The sequence below is a fragment of the Cyprinodon variegatus genome, unplaced genomic scaffold, assembly GCF_000732505.1.
Source record: "Cyprinodon variegatus isolate N-32 unplaced genomic scaffold, C_variegatus-1.0 Scaffold39, whole genome shotgun sequence".
Taxonomy (NCBI): domain Eukaryota; kingdom Metazoa; phylum Chordata; class Actinopteri; order Cyprinodontiformes; family Cyprinodontidae; genus Cyprinodon; species Cyprinodon variegatus.
Genome location: NW_015150492.1, coordinates 515,807 through 541,178, shown reverse-complemented (window position 1 = coordinate 541,178; position 25,372 = coordinate 515,807). Strand labels below are relative to the sequence as shown.

The window sequence follows — 25,372 nt, the reverse complement described above, 5'->3', positions numbered from 1 at the left end:
AGGTCCGGATCGTTGGGTTTCTAAAACTCATACTCTGAAGTTTCCAATTTAAATTAAACCTTAAAAAGATAGCCATTCAGCAAGTATCTATTGGTGCTTTATAGGTTAAACTGCAACAAAAGGTATCTATAACAAAATATTGGGTCAACTTAATGTTCCAAAATCTTTTCTATTAGAAAAACTCTGTCTCTGTAAACTGCCTTTAGAAGAGTAAATTATGAATCTTTTCAACATATTCTAAAGGAGGTCTGGGCATTTGTCCACAAAATGACTCCAAAGAGAAAGTGGGTCGAGCTGCAAGCCAGAAGTCCTAAGCACGCAGCTCATTCCAGCAAACAATGTTCAAGAATATCCAAGTCAAATTCTTGCCCCTAATCTAATGCAAATGTTATAAAAGGAAACACACCATGCTTTCTCATCTAACTCCACATAATAGGATTTGCATGTACATTACCTTAAATAACAAACATGATAAAGGGTTCAAGAAAATACATATTATATTATGCTGACAGTAGCCATATAAAATGTGTTTTATTGTAGATTGAAAAAGCGTTTTTCTACATCTCTTTAAGTAGTAAAGATGGGAGTTGTACATCTGCTGTTTTCCTCATCTGTTGGTTGAGAAATGCACATAAAGCAGACTAAACAAGGCTTGGAGCCTGAGGGCTCAACTGGGAACATCTGCTTAAGAGTTAGAAAGTCATGACTTAGTTGCTTGTTTAGTTTAAGAGTTTGAGAAGACCAATAAAAGTTTGAAGCTGCAACTGTTAGGATATTCTTGCAAAATTAAAAAATTGAAGTTTGAATATACAGCATGAAATGATACAACTGGGCTAAAGGTAGTAGGTGTTATTAAGTCTATGGGTAGGAGAATAAAAAGTTTTTACATGCATCATTTCAGTTGGAGACCTTGGAAAAATAGATATATGCATATATGTGTACTGTAAACAAAGAAAAAGAGCCATCTCCCTCTGCTGATGCTGGGAGAGGAGAGGCTCATGGGATTTATTTATTTGGTAGCGACAATGTATAGAAATATGTAAATGTGCCATTAGACAAAAGGCTATTTTTCATCAAAGCACAATTTGACTCTGAAACCAACAAGTTATACAATCAAGGTTGAAATTACAAACCACACCACATACTTGTCTATAAGCATTAGATACATAAGGAAACTACACGCAAATTTCACAAAGGTTATAAAAAGTAATTAAAACTTGTTCATGATGGAACATAGGTGGTAAGATTTAGGAAATTTGGGGCTCTATGCAAAGACAGGCGTGGGGCCCTCTAGCTTGAGAAGACAACTCATAATACAGAGCCATTATAGAGTTACATATATTTAAATAGAATAGACAAACATTTACTAAATTTTGACTGCCCTTAATGATGTTTTATATTTTTATATTATGTCTAGGGAAAAATAAGATTTCAAGATATCTTTAATCACATTTTTGAGAGTAAAAATGCTTTTTGAGATTTCTCAAATGACGTCAACTGATATGTCATTTTAAGTGTCACCCATCCAGAATTATAATCCAGATATTTCAGTTAATTTGGACTAGTCAAAATTATATTTTTTTTATATCTGAATTATGAAATGTCCCCCTACTTCTGTGACTGCAATGCCCTAACAATTGCCTGCAGAACTTTACATGGCTGAAATGGTGCTGGCTCTTCTTGACAACGTTTTTAAAATGCCACAATATGGAAAGAACTCAGCAGTATGGGATGTGCAGAGAACAAGAACTTTGTGAACTCTAAGACTGCTTCAGAAATCTATCATGAACTGCAGCGGGGAAGTTAGTTAGAAGCTGGATATTCAAGCTTGCCACTGAGTTAGTGGCACCTATCTCACAGTTGATCCGATTCCAGAGGTCAAACTTCGGCCAGCCCTGTTACTCCCTCTTCTTCCCAGCGGTGGTTCATTAACAAATTTCCGACATACGCACTCTTGAGAAATAGAAATAAATATATCCCTTGTCTCATGACCAACTGAAACAAAGGGTAAATCCTGCTACTTGATTGTCTACTTTTTTGTCAAAATTAAAACTTTTTCTTCAATAGCTTCTCTTCTCTGCTCTTCTCATCTCTTCACCAGTGTTGCCAACTCCCCAGCAAGAAAGGCTGCTATTGGCTGTCCTAAAAAGCGCTGTAAGGCGCCAGATGACATCATCACCCAATGTGCATATTTCATATCATCCAGCTGTAGGAGATTCCGAATCCCTGCAATTTTATTTTATTTTTTTGGGGGGGTCTGTCAAAGCAGTGCAGAAAGATAGCTGGAAGGGAAAACTTGTGGGAATTTTAAGAGTATTAGCCTTTATAGAAAGAAGCATGTAAATAAAATACATATAATTCCGCCATTTAGCTCCACACTGCATGTCTGTTATTGTCAGTAATTTCCTTTAGTTGTTTGCCAACCAATGAAAAAAACCTCAGTAACAAGCAGAAATGGGTGCAGAGACAGGAGGAGCAGAAAGGGGGGGAAATTTATAAAAGCACCAGTTCATTTTTATAAAAATGGTTTTATAAATTATTTTGTAACCTTGAGCGAGATTAACAAGAGCTTTAAACCTGTGCATTACATTTGTAATATGAATTCAAACTTTAAAGGTTCTCTATCTGTGCTTACAGCGCAGCATGCGGGCCACCTGCCCTGCATGAATCATGACACCAGGAGGTGGGGTTACCAATATACATGCTCTGGAGAGAAGAGTTTGATCCTTTTATATGTTGTCACCAAAGTCTCCAGTAGCAGATAAGAGTTGCTAGGTGTGTAATCAGTCGGTTTTTGCAATAAAAAGTGCTAGAGGGGTCTGAAAAGTCACTAAATATAGTCAAGAAATGAGTTAAGTTGGTGACACGGATCTGTGTGCTATTTGTTTTCAAATGGTTTGCTGCTGTCTGTTTGGACCTTTTTGGGCACATGCGCAGCAAATGGATGATCCAATGCAGTGGACACTAAAGGGGGGCCCCGAGACACACTTAATATTATAAACATTCTGATGCCATTTTAGCAAAAGAATAAAAAAAATAAAATAAATAATTAATATGCATGATAAGTAAAAGCTGTATTAACCATAAATGTAAACAGAGTTTTGTGTTGCCCCCAGGAACTTAGGGCCCTACTGCGTAGTTTTGCCTAATGGTAAGTCCGCCCCTGGTACTTACTATACAGAACATTGATAGATGTAATGTGTTATGAGCCAGTTCTTTAGTTGTGAAGTGAATTCATCATAAATGGCAGATGTGCCTCAAACATCGTTAGAAATGATTAATGATCATTTCACTTAAAGGCAAATCAAGCCAACTATCGAGGTAATATTCTTTAGCCTTTTTAATGCTAATGTAGTGACAGGTGTGGGACTCAGGATACTGTATAATTTGCGAGTAGTGACACCATCTGCTTTACAGGTTTGCATCTGTCTAGTTTACAGTTAACTCACATTTTTCATCTTCCCTATCTTCTCTGTTCCTCAACATGCTTTAACATTGTGACACAGGGTAAATGTCCATCAATCTACACTGCTCCGAAACAATGACATACATTGTTGCTGGAGTGTTTGTTTTTCCTTGCTGCACTATCCAACTGTGAATGTAATTGTGTGTTGGTTGGTGTGTTGCTGTGGCAACTATAAAGTCTTGTGTTATCTGGTCGAGGCTCACCTGTTAAAAAACAAGCTAGAGGCAATCAAAGGTGTGAGAATGATGGATAAAACAAATAAGAGTTGTAGCACCAAAAGAATGTGATTTTAACACATGAGAATAGAGTAGGGATGGATGTGTTTAGTTTTGCTTTATGCAGTCAGTTTCATGCTGCATCATCCAAAACAGACATAGAAACAGAAAGAGTTAAGGTAAAGCCTTTTTATGACCAGTGTGTTTTAGTTTTAATGAAAGGTAGGAGGCTGGGCAAATTCTTACAACAGTAGAAATAATCTTATCAATAAATATAAGGAAGCACATTTCGAAGTGGAAGGATAATGATACACAGTGTAGATTTTCATTCAGTACCTGCTTCTAGCTTTTAATTTTTGCTATTTTATCATGCGTGAATATAAATGTGTAACATCTCTGATGGTATATTTGGGGTCATAGTTCTTTTAAGGCAATCACAGAACTCTGTTTTGAATCTCTTCAAGCTTGTGAAGGTATTTCTTCAGGAAATACCTTCAGGGAAATCCTGCATTTAGCTAAACTTAACTTACAAACTATCCCAAATGGCTTCCCTTCCCATGCTTAAGAAAAAGGCAGAAGATTAGACATGCGCAGATTCATTTATTTTCGGTCCAATCCAATACCGATACCATAGCCATACCATGGAAACCATAGGCCATTTCAGCCTGAAGGGGATTTTTACACCGCTGCTACTGTATTGAAAAATCAGCAGCAAAAAGAAAGAAATAACAGTTTCATGTAAAGTTCACAGGATTGCGATATCCAATCCAGGTAACTAGTCAATATCAGAGTCAGTATATCCTAGTATCAGATCGTTGAATCTCTAATGAAGATAGTGGGTTCAAGATTATAGGTGGTGTTTGTCTTCAACCACAAATAAAGCCTTAAATTTAAGCCCAGCAGATCTTATGCATGAGCCATGGATCTCTGGAGCTCCTCCAGAGTAACTGTTTTGTTCTCGGCTGCTTTCTCTGCCTGATTTACTCCTTGCCTGGTCAGTTCAGCTAGACAAATGGGTGTTGCCTTTTCTGTTTGGTGGATTAATAAGTGCTCTGTGAGATGTTCAAAGCTGAGAATATTATTAAAACCAAAACCTGCTTTGAACTTTTCTGCAGCTTCAGCTTCTGCTTTGTTCCTTCGTCTTCATGATTCCATTTGCTCTCTAATTTTCTTTTTAAGACTTGTAAGGTCTTTACAAAACTACCATAATGTAATTTTAATGGTGGTATATCACATACATTCCTAATAAAATACATTAAGTCAAAATTTGGAAAAATAAATGGTTTGAATGCTTTTGCTTAATACTTAGCCTGAAAAATAAACATGTCTCTTTAAAATTGCAGCAAAATATAGAGTTCTTCTATCAAAGGGGAAAATGATATAGAATTACTATGAGGATATATTTCTACAATTCAAATTTTTTAACTAAATTAGAAAAGGGAATGGAGGAGGGAATTAATGTTATCTGCACTAAGAGATCCCTTATCTTTGCCCTCTGAGATTCACTGAGTGTGATCTCCATCCTGGACTGCCACTCCTTGTGACCAACAGGTATCATTTAGAATTGGGCAGACTTGAAATTATCCTGATTATGGAAGTCTGTGTCACAGACAGACCTCAGTCAGTCCAGGTCGGACACACACCTCTGATGTCATCAGTCTAAGCACAGGCTTCCCTCAGGGCCCCCTGCTGTTCACCCTGATGACACACGACTGCTTCCCCAGGTTCACCACCAATCACTTTGTGAAGTTCGAAGATGACACCACAGTGGTGGGCCTCATCAAAGACGACAACGACCAGGACTACAGAGAGGAGGCGGAGCAGCTGGTGCAAAGATAACAACCTGATCCTGAATGTGGAGAAAATTAAGGAGTTCCTCATTGACCTTGGGAAGAACCGGCCTACGTAACAACGCCCCACTGGTCATCAGCTGTAGCTCAGCAGTAAAGGTGGTGAGCTGCACCAAATTCTGGGATAGCCCATCACAGACAACCTTACCTGGACTGTGAACACCACCTCACTGATCAAAAGATTAAAAAAGCACATGTACTTGCTGCGGAGGACCCATCCTCACGATCTTCTACAGAAGCACCATAGAGAGCGTTCTGACCAGCTGTCTCACTGTGTGGTGTGGAGGCTGCAGTGCTTCAGACTGGAAGAAGGTGAGGAGAGTGGTGAGAACAGCAGAGAAGATCATCGAGGCTCCTCTTCCCTCAATAAAAGACATTTCATCCCAGCGCTGTATGTCTCAAGCCTGTAACATCATCAGCGACACCTCACACCCCCACCATGGACTGTTCTCCCTACTGCCCTCTGGGAAGAGGCTTCGCAGCATTCGATGCAGGTCCAGCAGATTCCAAAACAACTTATTCCCCACTGCTATTAGAGTGTGAAATGTTGAATACAAAGAAGAAGAAAAAAATGTTTGAAAACTGTAAATCATATCTCAGTCTTGTGTTTACATCTGATCACCATATTTACATGTTATCACTGCTGCACTTTAGAAAACTGAAATGTCTTGAGAGCTGCACTGAACTATATTTCATTTTGTATACACCCTGTGTGTACAAAATGACGATAAAGTTGGTCTAAGTCTAAAAGAGTGAAATTGGCTAAACATTGAATACCATAAACCTCTATGATTCTAACAACCACAGACAGGGATAGAATATTTTTTCTACTTTTAAAGCTCTGTTTGTGACAGGTTTTATTCTATGTAACTGATGATGGGAGGCCCGAAGTTTTGTTGACCCTTCTTGTAAAAAGCCCCTAGTTACAGACCATTGCTCCCTGCAGCATATGCTTGGTCCCATGTGATGAATTATGTAGCATCACAAATCACTAATCTGGGCATCCATCTGCTGACCACATAAAAAATGTAAGATACAGATGTTGGAGAGAGTCTCTGTGCCTTAGTTTGCAAATTGTTTACATTTGCTCTTTGACATAGAGATGGAATTTTTGAAAGTAAGTAGTCTTTTACATTTATGTGATGGAACTTGATAGCGTTGATGGAGCACAGCATCTCTAAGAAGTCTTTCCCAGTCTGCCAACATTACAGGAGTTTAGCAGCTGGATTCTGAAACCCTGCATCTCAATTACCTAATTTGAAAAAATGAGTTTTCTCACAGAATTATCTAAAAACACATTACCTGACACTGAAGCAAAGTTTTGTCATTTTTTTCCAAATGTGATCTAATGAAGCGTTATGAGTGATGCAAATTGAAGAGGTGCCTCTTATCTATCCTTCCCAGATCCAGTATTTCTTTGAAAGCCTTTTTAAACAGCTAATTACATCTCTGTGGTTCCTCTGATTTAATACAAGTCTCCTTTACTTAGCAGCAGTATTCACCTCAGAATGTGCTGTTGTCACTGCAACCTGGTAAAGCTTCTGCATGGCACCTTTACTGATGTAAAAAATAATCCTGTTTATTTATTTAAAGAAGAAGAAGCTCCAGCATTGACTTAATTTGGGTAACTATAATAGAATATGCTTGGTATACAGCACTTGATTAAACTATGTTTTTATTGGTTTGACCAGAACAACCTTTAGCCTTTAAGACCACATTAGTGATAGTCCCATTTAGGGCTGCGAAATTAATCAATATCAATAGAAAACATTTTCAGTGAAATGTTCAATAATACCAAAGAAAACCAGAACCAAACGGCATTCTGGGGGACGAAGGCAGAGGAAACAATCACTGCCAAACAAGTAAGGTTAGTAGTAGGGCTGACATGTTTTTTAAAGGTGACATTTAGGCTACATTCAAACTGCAGCCTGAAGTGACCCAAATCCAATTTTTTTGCCCATATGCGACCTGGATCTGATCTTTTCATTGCAGTCTGAACAACACAGTTCTGATTTTTTTCAAATCCGACCCAGGCCACTTGGCTATGTGGTCCTGAATCCGATACTAATCTGATTTTTTCAAATGCGTCCTGTGTCTGAATGGCCAGGTCACATTCATTCTACCTGCAGGTCATTAATACCCGACAAAGGTCACTATTCTGCATCTTGCTACGCAGAAGCGGCAAGAAAAACAACAACCATGGCAGATGATGATGTAGAGAGCAGTATTTATGTTAAACCATATTTAAAAGATTGTGTTCTTATGGTTGGAAAAGATCGCTAGATGTGCTCCAGCACCACCACCCATGTTTACTTCCGTAAACACAGAGCATGCTGACCTGTGACGTCATTGCGTCCTCTACTGTGCATGCGGGACACTTGCGTTGTATGACTGCAGTTCAATTAAGCATCAAGGCCTGCAGTGTGAACATAGCCATAAATACAATAGGGTAACCATTTACAATAAAGCTTCTCTTCCCCTGCTTCTTAACACTAGAACTACCAAGGCCGTTATTTTGACGGTTCTGAGATTTTAAAGGGAAAAACTTTATTTACATTAATCATATGTTGGTCATGTTAACTGACTTGGCCTGTTTCTTTTTTTTACTTCATTTTCACTTAGTTTTTTTAGTAAAAAAAAAACATACAAAAATAAATATTGTTAATTTTACCTCGATCTCCCACAGCCGTCATTTTGATGGCTCTATTACTTGCATGATAGCAATTCCGGCAGAGAGGGAGAGACCGATGAGGGTGACTGGGTGGGAAGCGGCTCAGATTCTGACAGCGAGTCCGAGGATATCACCCTTCCCTGGTAAAACGCAGTAACCCATTAGACATAGTGAAACTTTTGTTTAAGGTTTTGATAGCACTGCCCGCACCTTAGCCAGTACACTCAGCGGCCCAAAAGCCTAACCAGAGCCCGTGTTCCACTATAATAACACACAGGTTGGCGTGGCTGTGTTAGATCAGATGATTAGAAAGTATTCTGTAAAAGCTCCAACACCAAGGTATTTATGGCTGTATTTGTTGATCTTATGGACTTAGCAGCTATATTCAGGAGCTGTTTAAACATCACCATCTCACACAGAGATTTTATTTTCTAGTTGCATGCCAACCACATGTGCTCCAGAGGTTACCAACCCCTCCACTGCAGAAGAGCAGCTTTGGCGAGTCAAAGAAATAAGCACCAGTTACTTCAACGCTGGACAAAAAACCGCTCATATGATGTTTGTCATAGATATGAAAAGATGGTGTGCGGGAAATGTTTAGGGGTAATCCATCAATTTCTGTAAATAAAACTTTAATTTCATGCGTTTCCATTGGGGAAAATATCACCTGTCAAATTGACGGCCAGTGGGAGTTCTAGTAGAAGTCCTAGTGTCAAAGCCGGGCATACACTCTACGATTTTTTGCCCTTTTCCGGCTGATAATCCAGCTGTACGAGAATTTTGTGTAGTATACCTTTTGTATACACCTTTTGAGGTGGTCGTGAGAGGCGATTAGCCTCTCACGACCACCTCCTTATCAGGAATCATAAGGTCGGGAAAAAAAATGAAACATGTTTAAAATTCAGCCAGCCCTCGCGAGGTGTTCGTAGAAAAATCCTGCTGTTGAAGCAGAGATTTGGAGTTATGTGCGTCTACGATCTGATTTATCAGAACCTTGAGCATTGCACATGTGCAAACAAGGGAGTTCTTCTTCTTCCAAAATGACGAGTCTTACCAATGCCATCTCTCGGCGCAGAGTCTGATGTGTGGTTTTTGGACGTAGTGTGAGCAGTTAGAGCACACCGGAGCTTTGGGACGTACAGTATAAAACAGACATTGTGAGCTGTGAACTTTTAAACCCTGCGGATTTGTCGTACAGTTTGAGCTGTAGCTGAGTACAACTATTGAAAATGCAAAACAATAATCGATGATTATCAAATTCGACTGACATGAGAGGCTTATATTGTGATAGATTATTCAGCTATATCACACAGCTCTATTCCCTTTGAGTCAGAAATAAATAATAATAAATAAACAATAATAAGTAGTAAAAATAACTGCATTTACATTTCAAGCTTTATAGGAACTTCTACGACGATTATTAATCAGTTAAAATGGGATATAAACCTTATATTACTGTTTGCTTTTACTAATTTTACCTAGTTTAATAGACTATCATTTGCAGCATACTTCTCTCATTATTTCTCACCACTCTTATAAGCTTATTGTTTCTATAGTGATGATGAAGGTGAAGCAGCACTGCTACTTAGTTTAAACAGAATCTGGCAGTTATTATTGCAGTATTTCTCTGTGGGATCCTTGGCAGACATGATATAATGGACTTCTGTTATGAAATTTATTGCTGTTGTTAAAAAGGGAGTTACAGGCATCCTTGAATAAACTGCTTACATAAAGGGTCTATTTCTCACTGAGTGGCGCAAAGTTTCCATCCCTCCCTACTTTACGCAGCCTTTAAAGATTCATTCCTCATCTTGTTTTGATTTTACTTGAACATATTAAGGTATGTGAGGACTGAGCTCGACTCTTCTTGATATTTTCAGACCTTTGCTTTAGAGATACACAGATAGAAACCCTAAAGAGAAATGCATTTTGAATCAGATGACATTTGAAAAACCAAAAAAATAATAGAAATACATCTTTCAACTTGGTTGCTAAATAAGGAAATGAAGATGCTGGGAGAAAAATTGATTTTAAGCTCATGTTTTTTTGTTGTTTTTTTTGTTCCCCATATGAAAGGAAGAGCTGATCTGTATTCTGTCTTCACTGATCCTTGAGACTTCCTGTTCAACTGAACAAAACAGGACCTCAATTCTGTCAGATTTTTTTCTGTTTCCCTGCTGAGCTTTGCAATTCAGTACCTGTGCTGCAGAGGAAACTATGCTCCTCTGAGATTTTTCATTGAAAGACAAAAAAGGTTAAAGCATTTCTTTCTTTCAGACTGGTGTTGGGTAAGGCGATGTGACAAACACATGACAATAAAACACGTGACATGGGAATAGTGCTGTAGGAAGCAGGAGTTTGTCCTTAACTTGAGGGTCGTTGGTTTGAACCCCACCTCCTTTCATTGCAGTTGTGTCCTTGGGAAAGACACTTCCCCTGCTTTGCCTACTGATGATGGTCAGATGGCTCTGTTGTGTCTGTGTACGGCCACTGTGGCTACAGTGTAGTTTGCCATCATCAGTGGGTGTATAGCTTGATGTGTTGTGAAGTCCCTTGACTTGAAAAATGCTATATAAGTACAGGCCTAGTCTTGTAGGGGTTTTCTGCTACGAAATTAATATCGGATATCAGTCCAATATTAGCCAAAAAACTATCGGATTATATCAGCCTGCAGATCTTTTCAAATCTTCAATATTGGCACAATGATAGAAACACTCTGCTTCTGTTTAAAACTTCTATAACGCATTGGGTAATATAACATGGGTCATTCTGTAACATGGGTCAGTTGTTCTCATATCTATTGTTATTGACTGTTCTCTGTTTAGTAATATCAATTGATCAAGCCTTCTCTAAAAATATTAAGTACAAAATAGGGTAAAAAAAAAAAGGCATGTATGATTAATATTGATATATTGATATTGGTCAAATCTCAAAGCTGTAATATATCAGTATCGTATCAGAAATAAAAAGTTGCATTGGGACATTTCTAAAGTTTTGTCATATTAATTTGTACTTTCATGAAATCTACTGGAAACGTGAAGTAAGATTGTAAAATGTATATTGCTCCATAGGTCCATAGGTCAATGGAGATGTTGTGCAATTCACTCATTCTTATTTACGTTTAACACAAATCACTCAAACAAAAGTAAGATTCATTCAGTAATAGTGAATGAATCTTTTCACTTTTTGTCAAAAACAACTATGACATTTAGTGTACTTTAATGGAATTTTATGGAACAGATCAACATAATCTGGTGCATAAATTGTGTGTGGGACCTGAATTGATAAAAGGATTTGATGTCCTTAAATAAAAGTCAAGTGCCATCGAATAAAATCAAAAGTCCCTCAACCAGTAAACAGAATCCAAGTGTGTTTATTTAATCTCGTTATGAAAAAAGCCGTTCTATAAAGGAACTAAGTTGTGATGAAGTTTACAGCAGGTGAGCTCTACGCAATATCCTTAGCTGTCGAACAGAACGCTGTTCAATCCAACATACTTTATTATTTTAAAATGAAGAAGAAGAAAAATGTTTACGGTTTGCCACAAATGTGGAGCCAAAAGTAATGAGGAAGAACATGCACTTATCAGGTTAGTCCAGAACGAAACCTTTTGGTCAACATGTGAAAAAGTGTAAGAGACAGACAGCTAATGTTGCACATCGCCCTGAACATGCACCCCCCTATTAAAATATGGGAACAGCAGGAGGATGTTTTGGTTAGATGGCCAAAAACAGGTCAACCTTAAAAAAAAAAAAATGGAGCCTGCAGATGAGGTGGTCAGAAGCCTTACAGCAGATCAACTTTACCCCTAACCCAGAGCTGTTGGTTTATAACCTATGGTTGAAATGGTGTAATGGTATAGACACATTTCTACACTGTGTGTATAATCACTTTTTCCAAGTGAAAAAAAAATTAATGGTCTTCACTTTCTTGTATTTAAAGTTTATTCTTTTGTTCAGTAGATACAATTGTCAAGTAGAAGCCATGTGTTGGCAGTGGAAATCACCACATTTAGTAACTATGAAGTTTGCATAGACATTTTGTAGCGTTGTGCTATATGCCATGTATGTTGCTTAAAGTTTAGATTGTAGTATCTCAGTAGAATGTGGAGGACTGCTCTTGTTTTGCTAAACATAAAGCAGTAGCGATAAAGTGAGCCTGCATAGATCTTTGATAGTGTATGATTTCAGGCTTTTTTCAGAGAATGTCTATGATGCTCCCCTCTGCAGAACATCAGACCCAATATTCTTTAGATATCTGCTATTAGCATGGAAAATAGTGTGAGCTTGTGGTTTTCATCAGAGCTTCTGATATCATTCAGGCTATTTATCTTTCTCATCTTTTCCTCTCATTTATTGGAAAAGCTATAAACCTTCAGTAATTCGCTCCTGGGGATAAACTAAGTGACTCTCCCCACCGCCCCCATCCCTTCTCTCCTTCCCTTGTATGTTCATTGCTTTGTGTATTCCCACTTGCAGTCTCCTCTTATCATAAATGCCTTTTAAACCACTTGACTGGAAATTTGATTTGGTATGTCAATTTGGCTGAACTGCCCCAGTCAAGGCACTCGGTTGGTTTGTGTCTATAAATGCTTTTGTTATCGATTGTGGAGTTTTTTTTTCTCCTTCCTTTATATTCCTTCAAATTCACATGTGTACTTATTCCTCTTCTTCTATATTTTTCTTGCTATTTAACCAGACATTGACGAAAAGAACAAGGTCACTGCTTTCTAAGTGCCAGTGAAAGATCGATGATGTATGGTTGGATTTTATGCAGCCAATAATACAAGAAGTGTCTGAGTCAAAACATGCCTCCATAATTAATGGCATTCAACCTGCAGTTTTGTCAGTAAGCATAATAAGAAAATATTTAACTGGTTTCAGAAAGGAATATTTTGACAAATAAATTGAAGGACCTTATATGAAATGTATTTGCCATTATATGTTTTTGCTTACAGTATTTTCACATGATAAATGTTAAATCAAATACACCACAATAAATCCAAAAAGCAAATATAGATAATTTAAAACCAACCTAACCCCCCCAAAAAATAACCTTGTACATCTAACATGTGCAACTAATAATGGAATCAACTGCCATCAAATCTTTGTGATAACTTGCAATGAATCTGGATGTTGCTGTTGATGAACTGTTGCTCATTCAACTGTGCACAAATGGTTTAATTCAACCATATTAGAGGCCTCCAGCATGACCAGCCTGTTTAAGGTCATGCATCAGTGTGTCCAGACTTTGACTAGTGATTCCAAAACATTAGTGTAGATTTTGAGCAACTGTACTGTACTGCAAAAACGATCTACCAATAAGTAATATATTCTTAAATTAAGTGTATTTACACTTAATTAGAGGCGGTAAATAAGATGATTTGCCAATGCAGTAAGTATATATACTCTTACAATAAGATAAATAGATAGTATGCACTTGAAATGAGACAATGCAATTGTTTCTTCTTATTTTAAATGTAAATTGTCTTGTTCCATTGGTAAGTGCCCCACTTACCTCCACAATTCAAGAAAATATTATCTTATTATAAGAACAAAATGACTTAATTAGATTCCAATTTATGAAGTGTATCGCTGTCTTCCTGCTAATCCAACTTCTCTAAAAGTAAAGAGTAATGAACCGATTAATGTAAATTCTCCTTTAGGATATAAAAGACTCTTACTATAGGTTACAAATATACACATTTCTTATGGATAACTTTCTAGGTGCTTCCTGACAGATCAATTTCAGCGACTTTGCTTTTTTTTTTTTGTCCTGCATTTCTTTTTTATATTAGGACATGATTTGATAGTTTTAGAGATCTTTTATCTCACTGAATGTCAGACAGGTTCCATTATAGTGAATTCTTGATTCTACAGGTTGAGCTTTAATCAGCTCTGGATGTCAACAATGAACTTGAATCTGGTTAATTATTATTTCACGAGGAAACAGTTTTGGGTAGTTTTTTATCCTTAATGAATAAAACAATTTTTTGAAATCTCTATGTTTAATTGATTTATGTTATTCTGCTTTGCTACTGTATAAAAAGGTATTTATTGATATGCAATATTGAGTAAAAAAAGTGGTGACTTTTTCTTAGTAAGGGTTACAAAAGTCTTACTCAACTGTCTTTCTTTTCTTCTTCAGGTCTGTGACTACCTTCGTGGTGCAATGAGAAAAAAAGACTTTCTAATGGACTTCCCAGCAGATCCTCTGTACAGATGAATATTTGTGTGACCAATCCGTTAACTGTTTTTTCGGAGAACTTCAATGCAAAAAACACATTTTTGACTAATTGGGCTGTGTTAAAAATGGAGTATCCCAAAGCTTCAGCTGCCACTTGACACATCTACATGTCTGGATAAGTGGAAATGGTAAAAATGGTGGAACTGATAGGAGTAGAGCTTCTGCACTAGATGCCTTTCAAAGTATTTTGCTCCTTTGTGATGCAAAAACAACACCTGAAGGCTAACCACAATCAAGCCAGTCTTGAAGAGTTTAAACATTGTGGATGAAGCTGAAGAAGTGGTCTTCCTCTCTTCATTGGTGACCCCATGACTCATACTGAAGTCAGAGTACCAACAGTCCACATGAACCCATACGAGAACTAACAGCAGCTGTTATCACGCACAGAAACCACAGGATGAGTGTATTCCCGTAGCTACGCCAGCGTTGCCGTGGCTGGCCGTCACAAGACGGCCAACTCCTTCTGCCATGTCACGGTTGATGCTGGGCCGGACTCTGGAGCGCATCTGCAAAGGCGTCCTGTTGCTCTGCCTGCTCCACTTCCTCATCATGATGATCCTGTACTTTGACGTCTACTCGCAGCGGTTTGACATCTTCAGCCGCTTTAATAATGGCAGAAATGGGTCCAGGAATAACAGCAGTGGAGCAGCCAGCGGTCATCATTTTTACTACTACAACCTCTCAAGACCCAATGCGACTTCAGCCCCATACCTGGCCGCAGGTGAACAGCTGGTACCGAGCTCGCAGCCTGATAACAATCATACACCTTCTCCCAAACCGCTACCACCGTGTCCTGAGAACCCACCAGGCCTCGGTGAGTAACGACAATGGATTCTCTCTTTTTTAGAACTGTATACTTTTTGATGTGGCTAGTTTAAACACATCTCTCCCTCATCAACCTGCATGTCTTCTTAAAGCTATTGAATGTTTTTTTGCTTTGGAGGTAAAAAAAATGGCTGCCTGTCTTAATATAATTCAGGGAAGTTCTGCACGTCTCTGGTCAGTTTTTTTTATCATGTATTTGGAAAACTATAATCATACCGGTCATGGTCTGCAGTGTTTAGTTGGGTGTCTCACATAAACAGATGAAAATGTGATGCAATGTTTTGTTTGATTTTGTAGTCTGATTATAAGATTGAGTGGCTTTGTGGCACAGCAGGACTAAAGCCGGGCATACATTGTATGATTTTTTACCCTCTTTTGGGCTCCAGTTGTGTGAGAATTTTTTCGATTGGGCCGAGTTTCAGCCTCATGTTGCGTCCTGCCTTGTGTAGTACACAGGGGGTAACGAGGGGCGATCAGCCTTTCACCACCATATCCCAATCAGGAATCGTGAGGTCGGGAGAAGATCAAACATGTTGAAATTCGGTCGGCCCTCATGAGGTGTTCATGGGTAAATCCTGCTGTTGAAGCAGAGCTACGAGCGTCTACGAGCCGATTTACCGGAACATGGAGCACTGTGCATGTGCAAACAAGGGAGTTCTTCTTCTACCAGATTGACGCCATCTCTTGAAGCTGAGTCCGACGTGTGGTTTTTGGATGTGCAGCGTGAGCATTTAGATTGCATCAGAGCATTGGGCCGTACAGCGTAAGAACATGCATTGTGAGCTTTGAATTTTTAAACCCTGCAGTTTTGTTGTACAGTTTGAGCTGTGGCTGAGTACAACAATTTAAAATATGACATTGGTGTATGCCCGGATTAAGGTTTGATGGAGCATGGCAATAAAAACTTTTGTGCGCTATTCAGTATAATTATTTGTATTCATACCGTGCCGTGCAAAAGCATTTCCACCCTTTACATTTTTAACGTTATTTATTACGATTACAGCCTCAAATCTGAATCTGTTTTATGTGTGTGTGTGGTCATGTTTTTGTTACTCTGTGTGGATGATTTCCCAGGAACATGCTACATTTTGGGGACCTACAGATACTTGTGGGAACCAACGACTGGTCCTCATGAGAGGTGTTACGGACTAAGGTGTGAATTGAGGTTTGTTTAGATTTAGAAATGGGTAGCTGGGTGCACAGTTCTGAAGAAACACAAATAAATATAAATAAACAATCCTTGCTGCATATATACAATTTTAAATATATTTATATTTTAATTATAGATATGAATCATTTATATATGTATTTTTTCATTTCATTGAATGGTTTAGAGCAGAAGCATATTTCCATGGTTGAAAGATGCCGTAATCTATAATTAAAGGCAAATGAAAATCCAAATTTATTTTTCAATCCTTAAACTTTAACTTTATTGTTTACAAATGGTTTCTATCCACTCTAGTAGTTGTAGTCTGTTTTTCAAAGAGGTATATGCACATTTTTCACAGGCAACGCTGTCGGAGTCGTACCAAAAAGACTTGCAGCTACAATTCCACCTAAAAATGTTTCTACAAAGTACAGAATCAGACAGCTGCACACGTATACCACAGCGCTTTTCAGGCCCTTCATTTTAAAAACTGGCCTAAGTCATGCAGCATTATTCTTCCATCTCACGGTGGTGTTTTCCTTTGTGTCATAGAATATGAATAATTTTGCAAGGTGCAGCACAAGCTCCATCGCTGTGTTCAACTGAGTCTTTTTATTTTTAAAGCTTATGTTTTTTAGCTAAATACATTGCAAGGCAAGATGTGTAAAAGAGGAGGATGTGCTTATAAGTGATTGCTGTAATGAATGAATAGATAAGACCTAGATCAAATGTGACTGTCTTCTAACCCGAAGGTTAAAGAAAAAAAACACATTATGTGTGAAAAAAAAAAGAGAAAAAAAACACCTCTCTATTATTTCAATTAGGAGAGAAACAGTAAGTGTCTTTTTTCTAGGTCAACCTACAACATTAAATAGATTTACACTGTCATATTTCAACCTGATAGACTCTACATGCAGCTATTAGCAGAGATTCATGAAGTGGGACCCTAAAGGCCCTCCGCAGGAACAAAAACAGCAGCACACGGACTCACTGGAGCTTTAACATTTCAATTCAGCGACTTATTTTTTTAATTTACATTAAACTTAAAAGCAAATTAATAAGAAAAATATCACAGCAAATTAGAGAGAGGCTTTACGGATATTAAGTATACTGGTAGATGTTGTTTTTTCATATTGTGCTGAACAAAGGGATTATTGCAGATGATACTACCGCACATTTTATAAGATTCACTTTAGAAAAAACAAGTTTCTAAAGAACCTGACACCAATACTGGATCTCTTTCCCTACTTATGGCAAATTTCAATATTACCCATACCAAAACACATTATAGTGTACCAAACCACCATATGGTTGCATCATATTTTATCTCAAGTATGAAAATTAGAATAGATTTTAATTAGCGTTCCTAGTTTGAATTTAGTTTTGCCTGCTTTGAAACCATTGCTGTACAGCCGGCTCTGCTTGTGCATCAATAAACATGTCAAAGTGATAAGACATTGATCTCTGGATGATAGTGGGGTTCCTTATCTCCTCACTCTCACTATGTCCCTATTGATTTTTCTGGAGGCTGCTTTTCTTTGCTGTACTGTTGCCAGTTACTTGGGGGAAAAAAATCTAATGTTTGCTCTAATTATGTCAGTCTTTCTGTCATCCACTCCTGAAACACTTGATTGTACTTCTTCATTACTACATCGAATTGGTGAAAATATAACTTACCGTATACAGTTTTCAAAGCTGATGGTCCATACAGATATTGCATCTGTGTTCTTTCTCTGAAGTCTAGAGTTTACTCTTTTTTTAAAGAGGCAAATGATCTTTGTTTTTAGCCTTACATATGTGTGGACCTGTCTGCATTCACACTATAGATATAAAAAATTTTTTTTTTTAGGTTTTTCCTGTATATCTGTTTGGATATCTACCTTTACTTACATAAACTAATCAGTAAAACTGCAACACTGAAGAAAACTAGGAAAAAAAAATCTCTTACACCTCATAAAAAAATCTAGAATTAGGATTAACATGGTATTTATTTAAGATTAGGCATGGGCTAGAATTAAACTGTATGAAAACCTTTATTAATTCAACAGCATCATGCAAAATATAAAATGTATAACCTGGCCTAAAAAAAGTCTCCCACAGCTCCAACAAAATCTGAATACATCATATTATAATAATTTAGGATTTAGGAAAGTTAGAAAATGTTACTGTGTATGTGTCAGATATTTTACAGTTATAGCGTTATAGTGTTAAACAGTTGTCAGCAATGCAACTTTGTAATTTTCAGTCAAATAAATCTTTATAAATATCTTCTTTTTAAAATTTCCTATCATTATTGCACTTTATTTTATTGTAGACAGGCAAGAAAACTGTAATGTTGCTGGAAAAATTTCTTAAAGTTAAGAACCTTTTGCCCTGAAAAGTAAAGCTTTCATTTTTTTTAAATGCCAAATTAATTGCTTGCCACTACTGATTAGGAGCTGTTTATGTTTAAGATTTGTAAACCTGGGTACTTTTAAGGGTTCCATTCTGTGCTTCATATTCACCAGTGCTTTTGCTGATTGCATGAAAGCCTTTTTATTCACCTTCACCCTCCATCTGTAAAAGATCTTTGTATATTTAATCCATAAAAATATATTTTTGTTGCACTGTTTTCCTCTTTTCCTTTTTTCTCATTGATGATTGGTTTCCTCATTTGATATTGAGGCCCCTATCGTGCTTTGGAACTGGGACTGGGAGATAAAGTGGTGAGGTCGCTTCGTCTGAAGATGGAGCCTTGCTGATTTCATTATTTGACTCTAAAATGCCCAAGTCACAGAGTCTGGGTATGGCATTCATGCAGAGCACTGATGTACTCATACTTGTAGCTTATCTCTGGCCTTTTTCAGTGAACGAGTGGCTGCCTCTGGGATATAATGAGCAGGGAGGCAGAGAGAGACTCAGAGAGGCTGTTTTTTCAGTCCCAGGTGCAGAGAGGGGGAGATCTAATGTATGGAAGTATGATGGTCTGGTATGAAGAGAGATAGGTGGAATATGCTGAAGGAAAGAACAGCAGGTGGAGAGGTGAGGAGGTACTGAGTAGGAAAAAATGGAGACCCTTAAATAGAGACACACACACACACAGTGTGCTAAAGGGAGAAAGTGAGGGAGAGAGAGAGAATCAGAGAGGAAGAAAACAAACAAGCCTTTGGCTGTCCCACAACACCAGCTGACAGGTGCTGTCTGTGTGAGTGGCTAGTATCCACATTTTATATCCTGTATGCATGTGCATCCACGGTGTGTGGATGCACACGGTGTGAATGGAATTTTCTTTAAAGCAGCTGAATAAATGGAATGTCGACTTAAGAAAATCTTTTTTGGGGTGGAAAGTGTTTTGAGAAGGGACTGCTTACCCTAAAATAAATTTTTTTGCTAAAAGAAAATACAAAAACAAACTGTATGGTCTTATAATGCCTGTCTAAATGTCCATCCATCCATCCATTTTCCATCAGGTTGTTGGTGCCTATCTCCAGCTGTCTACGGGCGAGAGGCGGGGTACACCCTGGACAGGTTGCCAGTCCATCGCAGGGCAACACAGAGACAAACAACTATTCGCGCACACACTCGCACCTAAGTAGAATTTAGAAAAGCCAATTAACCTACCAGTAATGTTTTTGGACTTTGGGAGGAAGCTGAGATATCCAGAGAGAACCCACACATGCACAGGGAGAACATGCAAACTCCATGCAGAAAAACCCTGGGCTGGGAAACGAACCCAGACAATTTGTTGTCTATTTGTTAGAGTCCTTATTTTGTGTTTAAAACTAGGGCACCAAACAGACGGTTTCAAAGGTCACTGCATCTGATTTTTTGACTACCGGCTAACCTGATATAGTGAGGTAACCCAAAGAAGCAGACAGTAGCAGATCTATCCTGGGTAGCTGCTCTCTGCTGAATTTCTCCTCCTACACACAGCAGTTTGCTGAAGGACTAATAATAATGAAATAATTTTCTGATAAACAAAAACAAAATCAAAGGTAGAAAATGCATTGAAACTGATTATAAACAACTTTGCAACATCTTTTCAGTCAAGTCTAATATGACATTAGCTCTGAGCTAGATTACCAGGCACTGCTGGTGTATTACTGAAATATTTGTTACCTTGATGTGATGTGATTTGTTACCTGTTTATGTTTGATCAGATGTGTGTTCTGAAAGAGGCTCTGAGAAATATTCTCTATAACTTTGTGTCATTTTAGATCAGTTTGTTCAATTAGTATCCATTGGTTTTTGATCACACAGAGCTTCACTGTGGGGCATTGCAAGATGGTCAGGCTTATTTTGGCTCTATAAAGTAGGTGGAGGAATTCTATCAAGGCTCAAAATGGACCATTAAAACAATATGAGGAGAGATGCTTGGTGTATATTATCTTATTTCAAATAATTATAATTTATTTTTTTGTATAGGGATATAATGTTGCTATGCCCCTTTAAATTTGAATAGTATCCTAGTATTAATGTTAAAGTCCTAGTTCTACTGTATCCTAGATTTTAAAAATACAAAAGATTTTGACCTAATAAAATGATGAAAAATGGGCTCCCTCTGCAACGCCACTGTGCCAGATGGAGCTGTGGAGTCCTTTTGCTGTGCGGCACAACGCCATATCTTTAGTTGAGGCAGTCATGGGGGAGGTGGAGCGACTCAAACCCCAAACAACATGGATGCCAAAATAACTAAATGATCAGTATGAACATATCCAACACTTGCTTTTATATCTATACATTTATTTTTTTTATAGCTGGGATAAATATCGCAATATATAGCGATATTGCAATATCGTGATGATATCGTATTGTGACCAAGGTCACAATACGCAGCACCCATGCCAATACTCACATCTATTATTGACAGCTCCCATGAGAGCCACAATCTGTGGGGGGAGGGAGGAATCCCGACAGCAGTGCATTTAATCGCCTCATGACCACTGGCTTTCTCCAGAAAAACATTTCTCTCTTTCCCCCCCATTTCGTCTGACTCTCCTGAAGATGATGGAGAGGAATCATCCGAGTGCCTGGTCTTAAACCTGTCATTACTGTGATCGCTCTGTTTGCCATGCTTGTGTTGCTATAAGTGCCAGTGTCATTGCTGCTGTCAAACATAGCCAAGACAACGGCCAGCCCTCTCTCACCTGCATGGTCCCAAGTAGATTTAGCTTATTTTATTAAGTCAGGAAATATAATCAATGGGTTTTTTTTTCTAGTCTTTGTCTTGTTTAAAAAGTGCTAAATGAATAACATAGGTAGCTGGTAGTTCTTTAAGGTCTTCTCAATTTAAGATTTGTTCTTAAATTGAAAAATGTGATTAATGTGGAAATAATTGCAGACGCATTTTAAAGCCAGTTTTATTTCATATAGATATAGATTTTTGAACCTTTATCTTTCCAACTGTGTGAAGGCTGAGTGGCATCATATGTTTAATCAGCTTTTCATGCCATTTTAATAGAAGGGGTAAATACGATGCACTGGCTTTGGAATGAGTCTGCTAGTTTAGGGCTCATGCAGGATTAGGTATATATTTTAATCAAGATTTTAAAATTTTACCAAAAGTAAAATATTATAAGACTTTACTGTTTCCAAGCTCTTTTGCATAACTATCCCTCCACAGCTGATTGGGATTTGTCTTGAAATAGTATTTCTCTTTGAACTAAAAGCAAGGGAGAGTTGTTTATAAGTAAAAAAAGAAAAAAAAAATTAAAAAACTTATTTTTCTACGTAAGATTTTCGTCATTTATTTATTCTTTTTCCACAGTAAATGGGACTCTAATGTATCTGAATCTCGATGTTTATTTCAGTCTCTTTTAATTAGGGCTGCAAATAGCGATTATTCTTTCAATTAATCATTTAATTATCAAATAGCCAAAGGTTCCTTAAAGAAGATTTTTTACGAAATGAAACCAGGTGAAACTGCTATAGGGATGTTTCAGAGTCTCTATACTCTGGTTAATGATTAATTGATTACTAAATTAGTTGACGATTATTTCAATAACCGATTAATCCAATTAATAGTTTTAGCCCTACTTTTAATACATTGAGATTTTGGGATCCTTCAGTTCAGCCCTGAAGGATCTAACCTGGAGGGTTCTTTCAGTGAAAGACTGCTGCATCTTAACTGCAAGTTCCTTTCTCCCAGCAGCTGTTAGACTTTATAACCATCACTTCTCTCATCTAGCTCAATTAGTGCACTTCAATCCATGCAGTAATACTCACAGGTTTATTTGTTCAATAACTTCCAATTTCCACTGCTTGTTGCTTTGCTCAGGTCTGCACTTTGCTGCAATTCATTTGTAGTCCTAATTTACACTGCATGCGCTTTGTTCTGTTCCACTCTGCTGCGCTCAGAGGTGCTCAGAGAAGCATGTGTATCACATAATAGAGGGACATGTTTTTTTTTGTTGTTTTTTTTTTTTTCAATTCACGGTCTGCAATAGTACAATGAGAGCAGATTGTTTGTTCAGCTTGGTGTATGTAATGCACTGTTAATGTGAATGGTATCCATAACCATAAATGATGGATTCATAAATCAAGGTGTATGTTTATTATCATTGAAAGATATTTTAGAAGTTCTACCCTGTCCTTAAACAATTACTCAGAGAATACAGATTTTGCACCTGTTTAGTTTACTGTTGGTGCAGTGCGATCTTTGTAGCTTGACTTCGGGCTGGCTGAGGCATTTTCACATGCCAACACCCAGCCCTTCACTCTGGTACCATTCCCATTTGAACCAATAGAGTGCCGATGCCTGGTACCTGGGAACAGGTATCTGTACTCAGTGGTACCTATTTTTGTTACCATGTTGACTTTACATTGAACACTTGGCTATTTTATCTGGAATTTATCTGACTAATGTTGCACACATCCTAATGGCTGATGCTCCTGGAAAGAGTAGAGACTTTTAATTTGAACGTGTTTATTTTTTGCTTTTTTATTAATCATTTGATGTTATATTTTGCTGGTTAGAGTCAATCTTCACGATCTTCCCCTTTGTACATTCAGCAAAGACAAAAAAATTAGTCTTGTGAAAGTGGAAAATAGTGTGTTCCCCTATTGTTGTTAATCAAGCCAGTAAACAATGCTTTTTTTCTTCACAAACACATTGCTATGCACTCCCACGCAACAATGAAGCTGACACAGCCATCACCACGAAGACAAGGGCTCCTGACAATCTAATGGCTGCTAACTTCATTAGAATGACCTGCTTCCCCTTCCTTAATGCCATTTGCCTCTTTCCTCTTTTCTGCTGCGTTTGTGACTTTTATCCACATGAGGCCCGATAATTAGGCTAGTTGTACTTTTTCTGTTCAGTCAACTGTTCTTTTACTATCAGCTTACAGTAAGTGAGCATTTGGGACTTGACTTGTATTTTCCATTTTTTTCTGAAAAAGCTTTTTCTTGAGAAATGTCACTTATTTCTATGGTCATACTCTAAGACAGTTACCGGTAATATAAAGTATAAACTTGGAAAGCTGCCCAGACCCCCAATCCTTTATATTATATGCTGTGAAATCCCTTGAGTTGGTAAAAGCAAACAATGAGGTCAATTTTGATAACAACCTATTCAACTCTATGAAAACCAACAAAATAAATAATTTCTACTGTAGATCATTCTGGGTTGGACCATTTCCCATACTCTAAACAAGTCCTATGCAAAGGGGATTGGTATCTTTTGAATGCAAAATTGCATGTTGTTAAGAGACCCACCAATGACAGAGAAATTATATCTCTGTCTTTGTCTCATATTCAATGTGTTCTTGTGTTAAAACAACACAAAATTGCGGTGCATTTTTTTTCATAATCATTCTTCCTATCTGTTGTGAACCGTTTTCTTTTTCTTTTTTTGCCTTGCTTTTAATTATAATTAGACTTCTTGGATGTTGTTTTATGAAAATGATTAAGTACACAGCTGTACTTTAATACCAATGCAAACTTGTAGTGGAAGAGCAAATGAAATGTTTTTATTGCTTTGCCCGGTTAATATGTTTTCATCTGATTTTTAGTATTCGGCATTACAATGTGATGAAAAAGTATTTTCCTATAGATTTCTCATGGTTTAGCTTTATTTTGTCATACTCCATTAATCCTTATTTTTATATGGCCTGTATAAAAACACAAAATCTCTTCTGATTCAAGTCTGGACTTTGACGAGCCCTGTTTGCAATTTAGAACCTAACCTCCATCGATATATATTAAAAAAAGGGTTAGATACTTGCCAGTGTGCTTTTGATCAGTCTCCAGCCTAAAATCCAGGTGTGCTTGAGCTTGTCACAGACAGGTGGCCAAACATCGGCTTTCAGAATTATTTTCTGGTAAAGTGCATGCCAGCATTTTGGCACATGTGAGACAGGCCTTTTGTTCTCACTTTTTCCAATTTTACCATCTGTGTGTGTCTGTGTGTGTGGGGGGTGGGCATTCACATGGTGTTGAGCTGTTAATCTGATATTAAAATGCACCCTCTAATTTTTGATCCTTCTGGTTCAAAGTGACTATTAAAGTGCATTCCTTTAAAGGAAAAGTCCGGTCAGCAAGGAATAACCAATGGGTCAATATTTATACCGAAAACGTATACGTTCTCTGTGATTTAATTTATTTAGCATTAATCAGTAAAAAAATAAAAACAATATTTTTCTTTGCGATCCCTGAGTCTGGGAACGGCCATTTTTTGCCCAAATATAGTAACACCTCACTCCTGACATCTTCCGGCAGTGACGTCACGGTGCGGTATTCTTCTCGCTTTACAAGCAAAATCAATGGGAACTACTCAACACCCCTGCAATCAAAAACAACTATTTACGATTTAGAGAGGAATTCACCATTGAAATTCATGAGAGCTATAGTTAAACTGACAATGCCCACGTGTATAGCAGTTGGATGTTGTAATACACTTTTACACGGGTAAAAGTGAAAAAAAAAGAAGTTATTTCACCTTTCACCATGGGTTCGTCATTGGTTTGCCAACAT

At 37.6% G+C, this 25,372-nt stretch overlaps 1 protein-coding gene across 1 annotated transcript in view; it reads left to right on the top strand.

Annotated features, from left to right (window-relative positions):
• Positions 1-25,372, top strand: part of b4galt2 (UDP-Gal:betaGlcNAc beta 1,4- galactosyltransferase, polypeptide 2) — a 238,203-nt gene that overhangs the window by 22,981 nt on the left and 189,850 nt on the right. The window contains exon 2 of the mRNA XM_015369896.1: positions 14,350-15,262. Coding sequence (XP_015225382.1) covers positions 14,917-15,262 — 346 coding nt within the window. The 5' untranslated portion in view covers positions 14,350-14,916. The remainder of the gene's footprint in view (positions 1-14,349; positions 15,263-25,372) is intronic.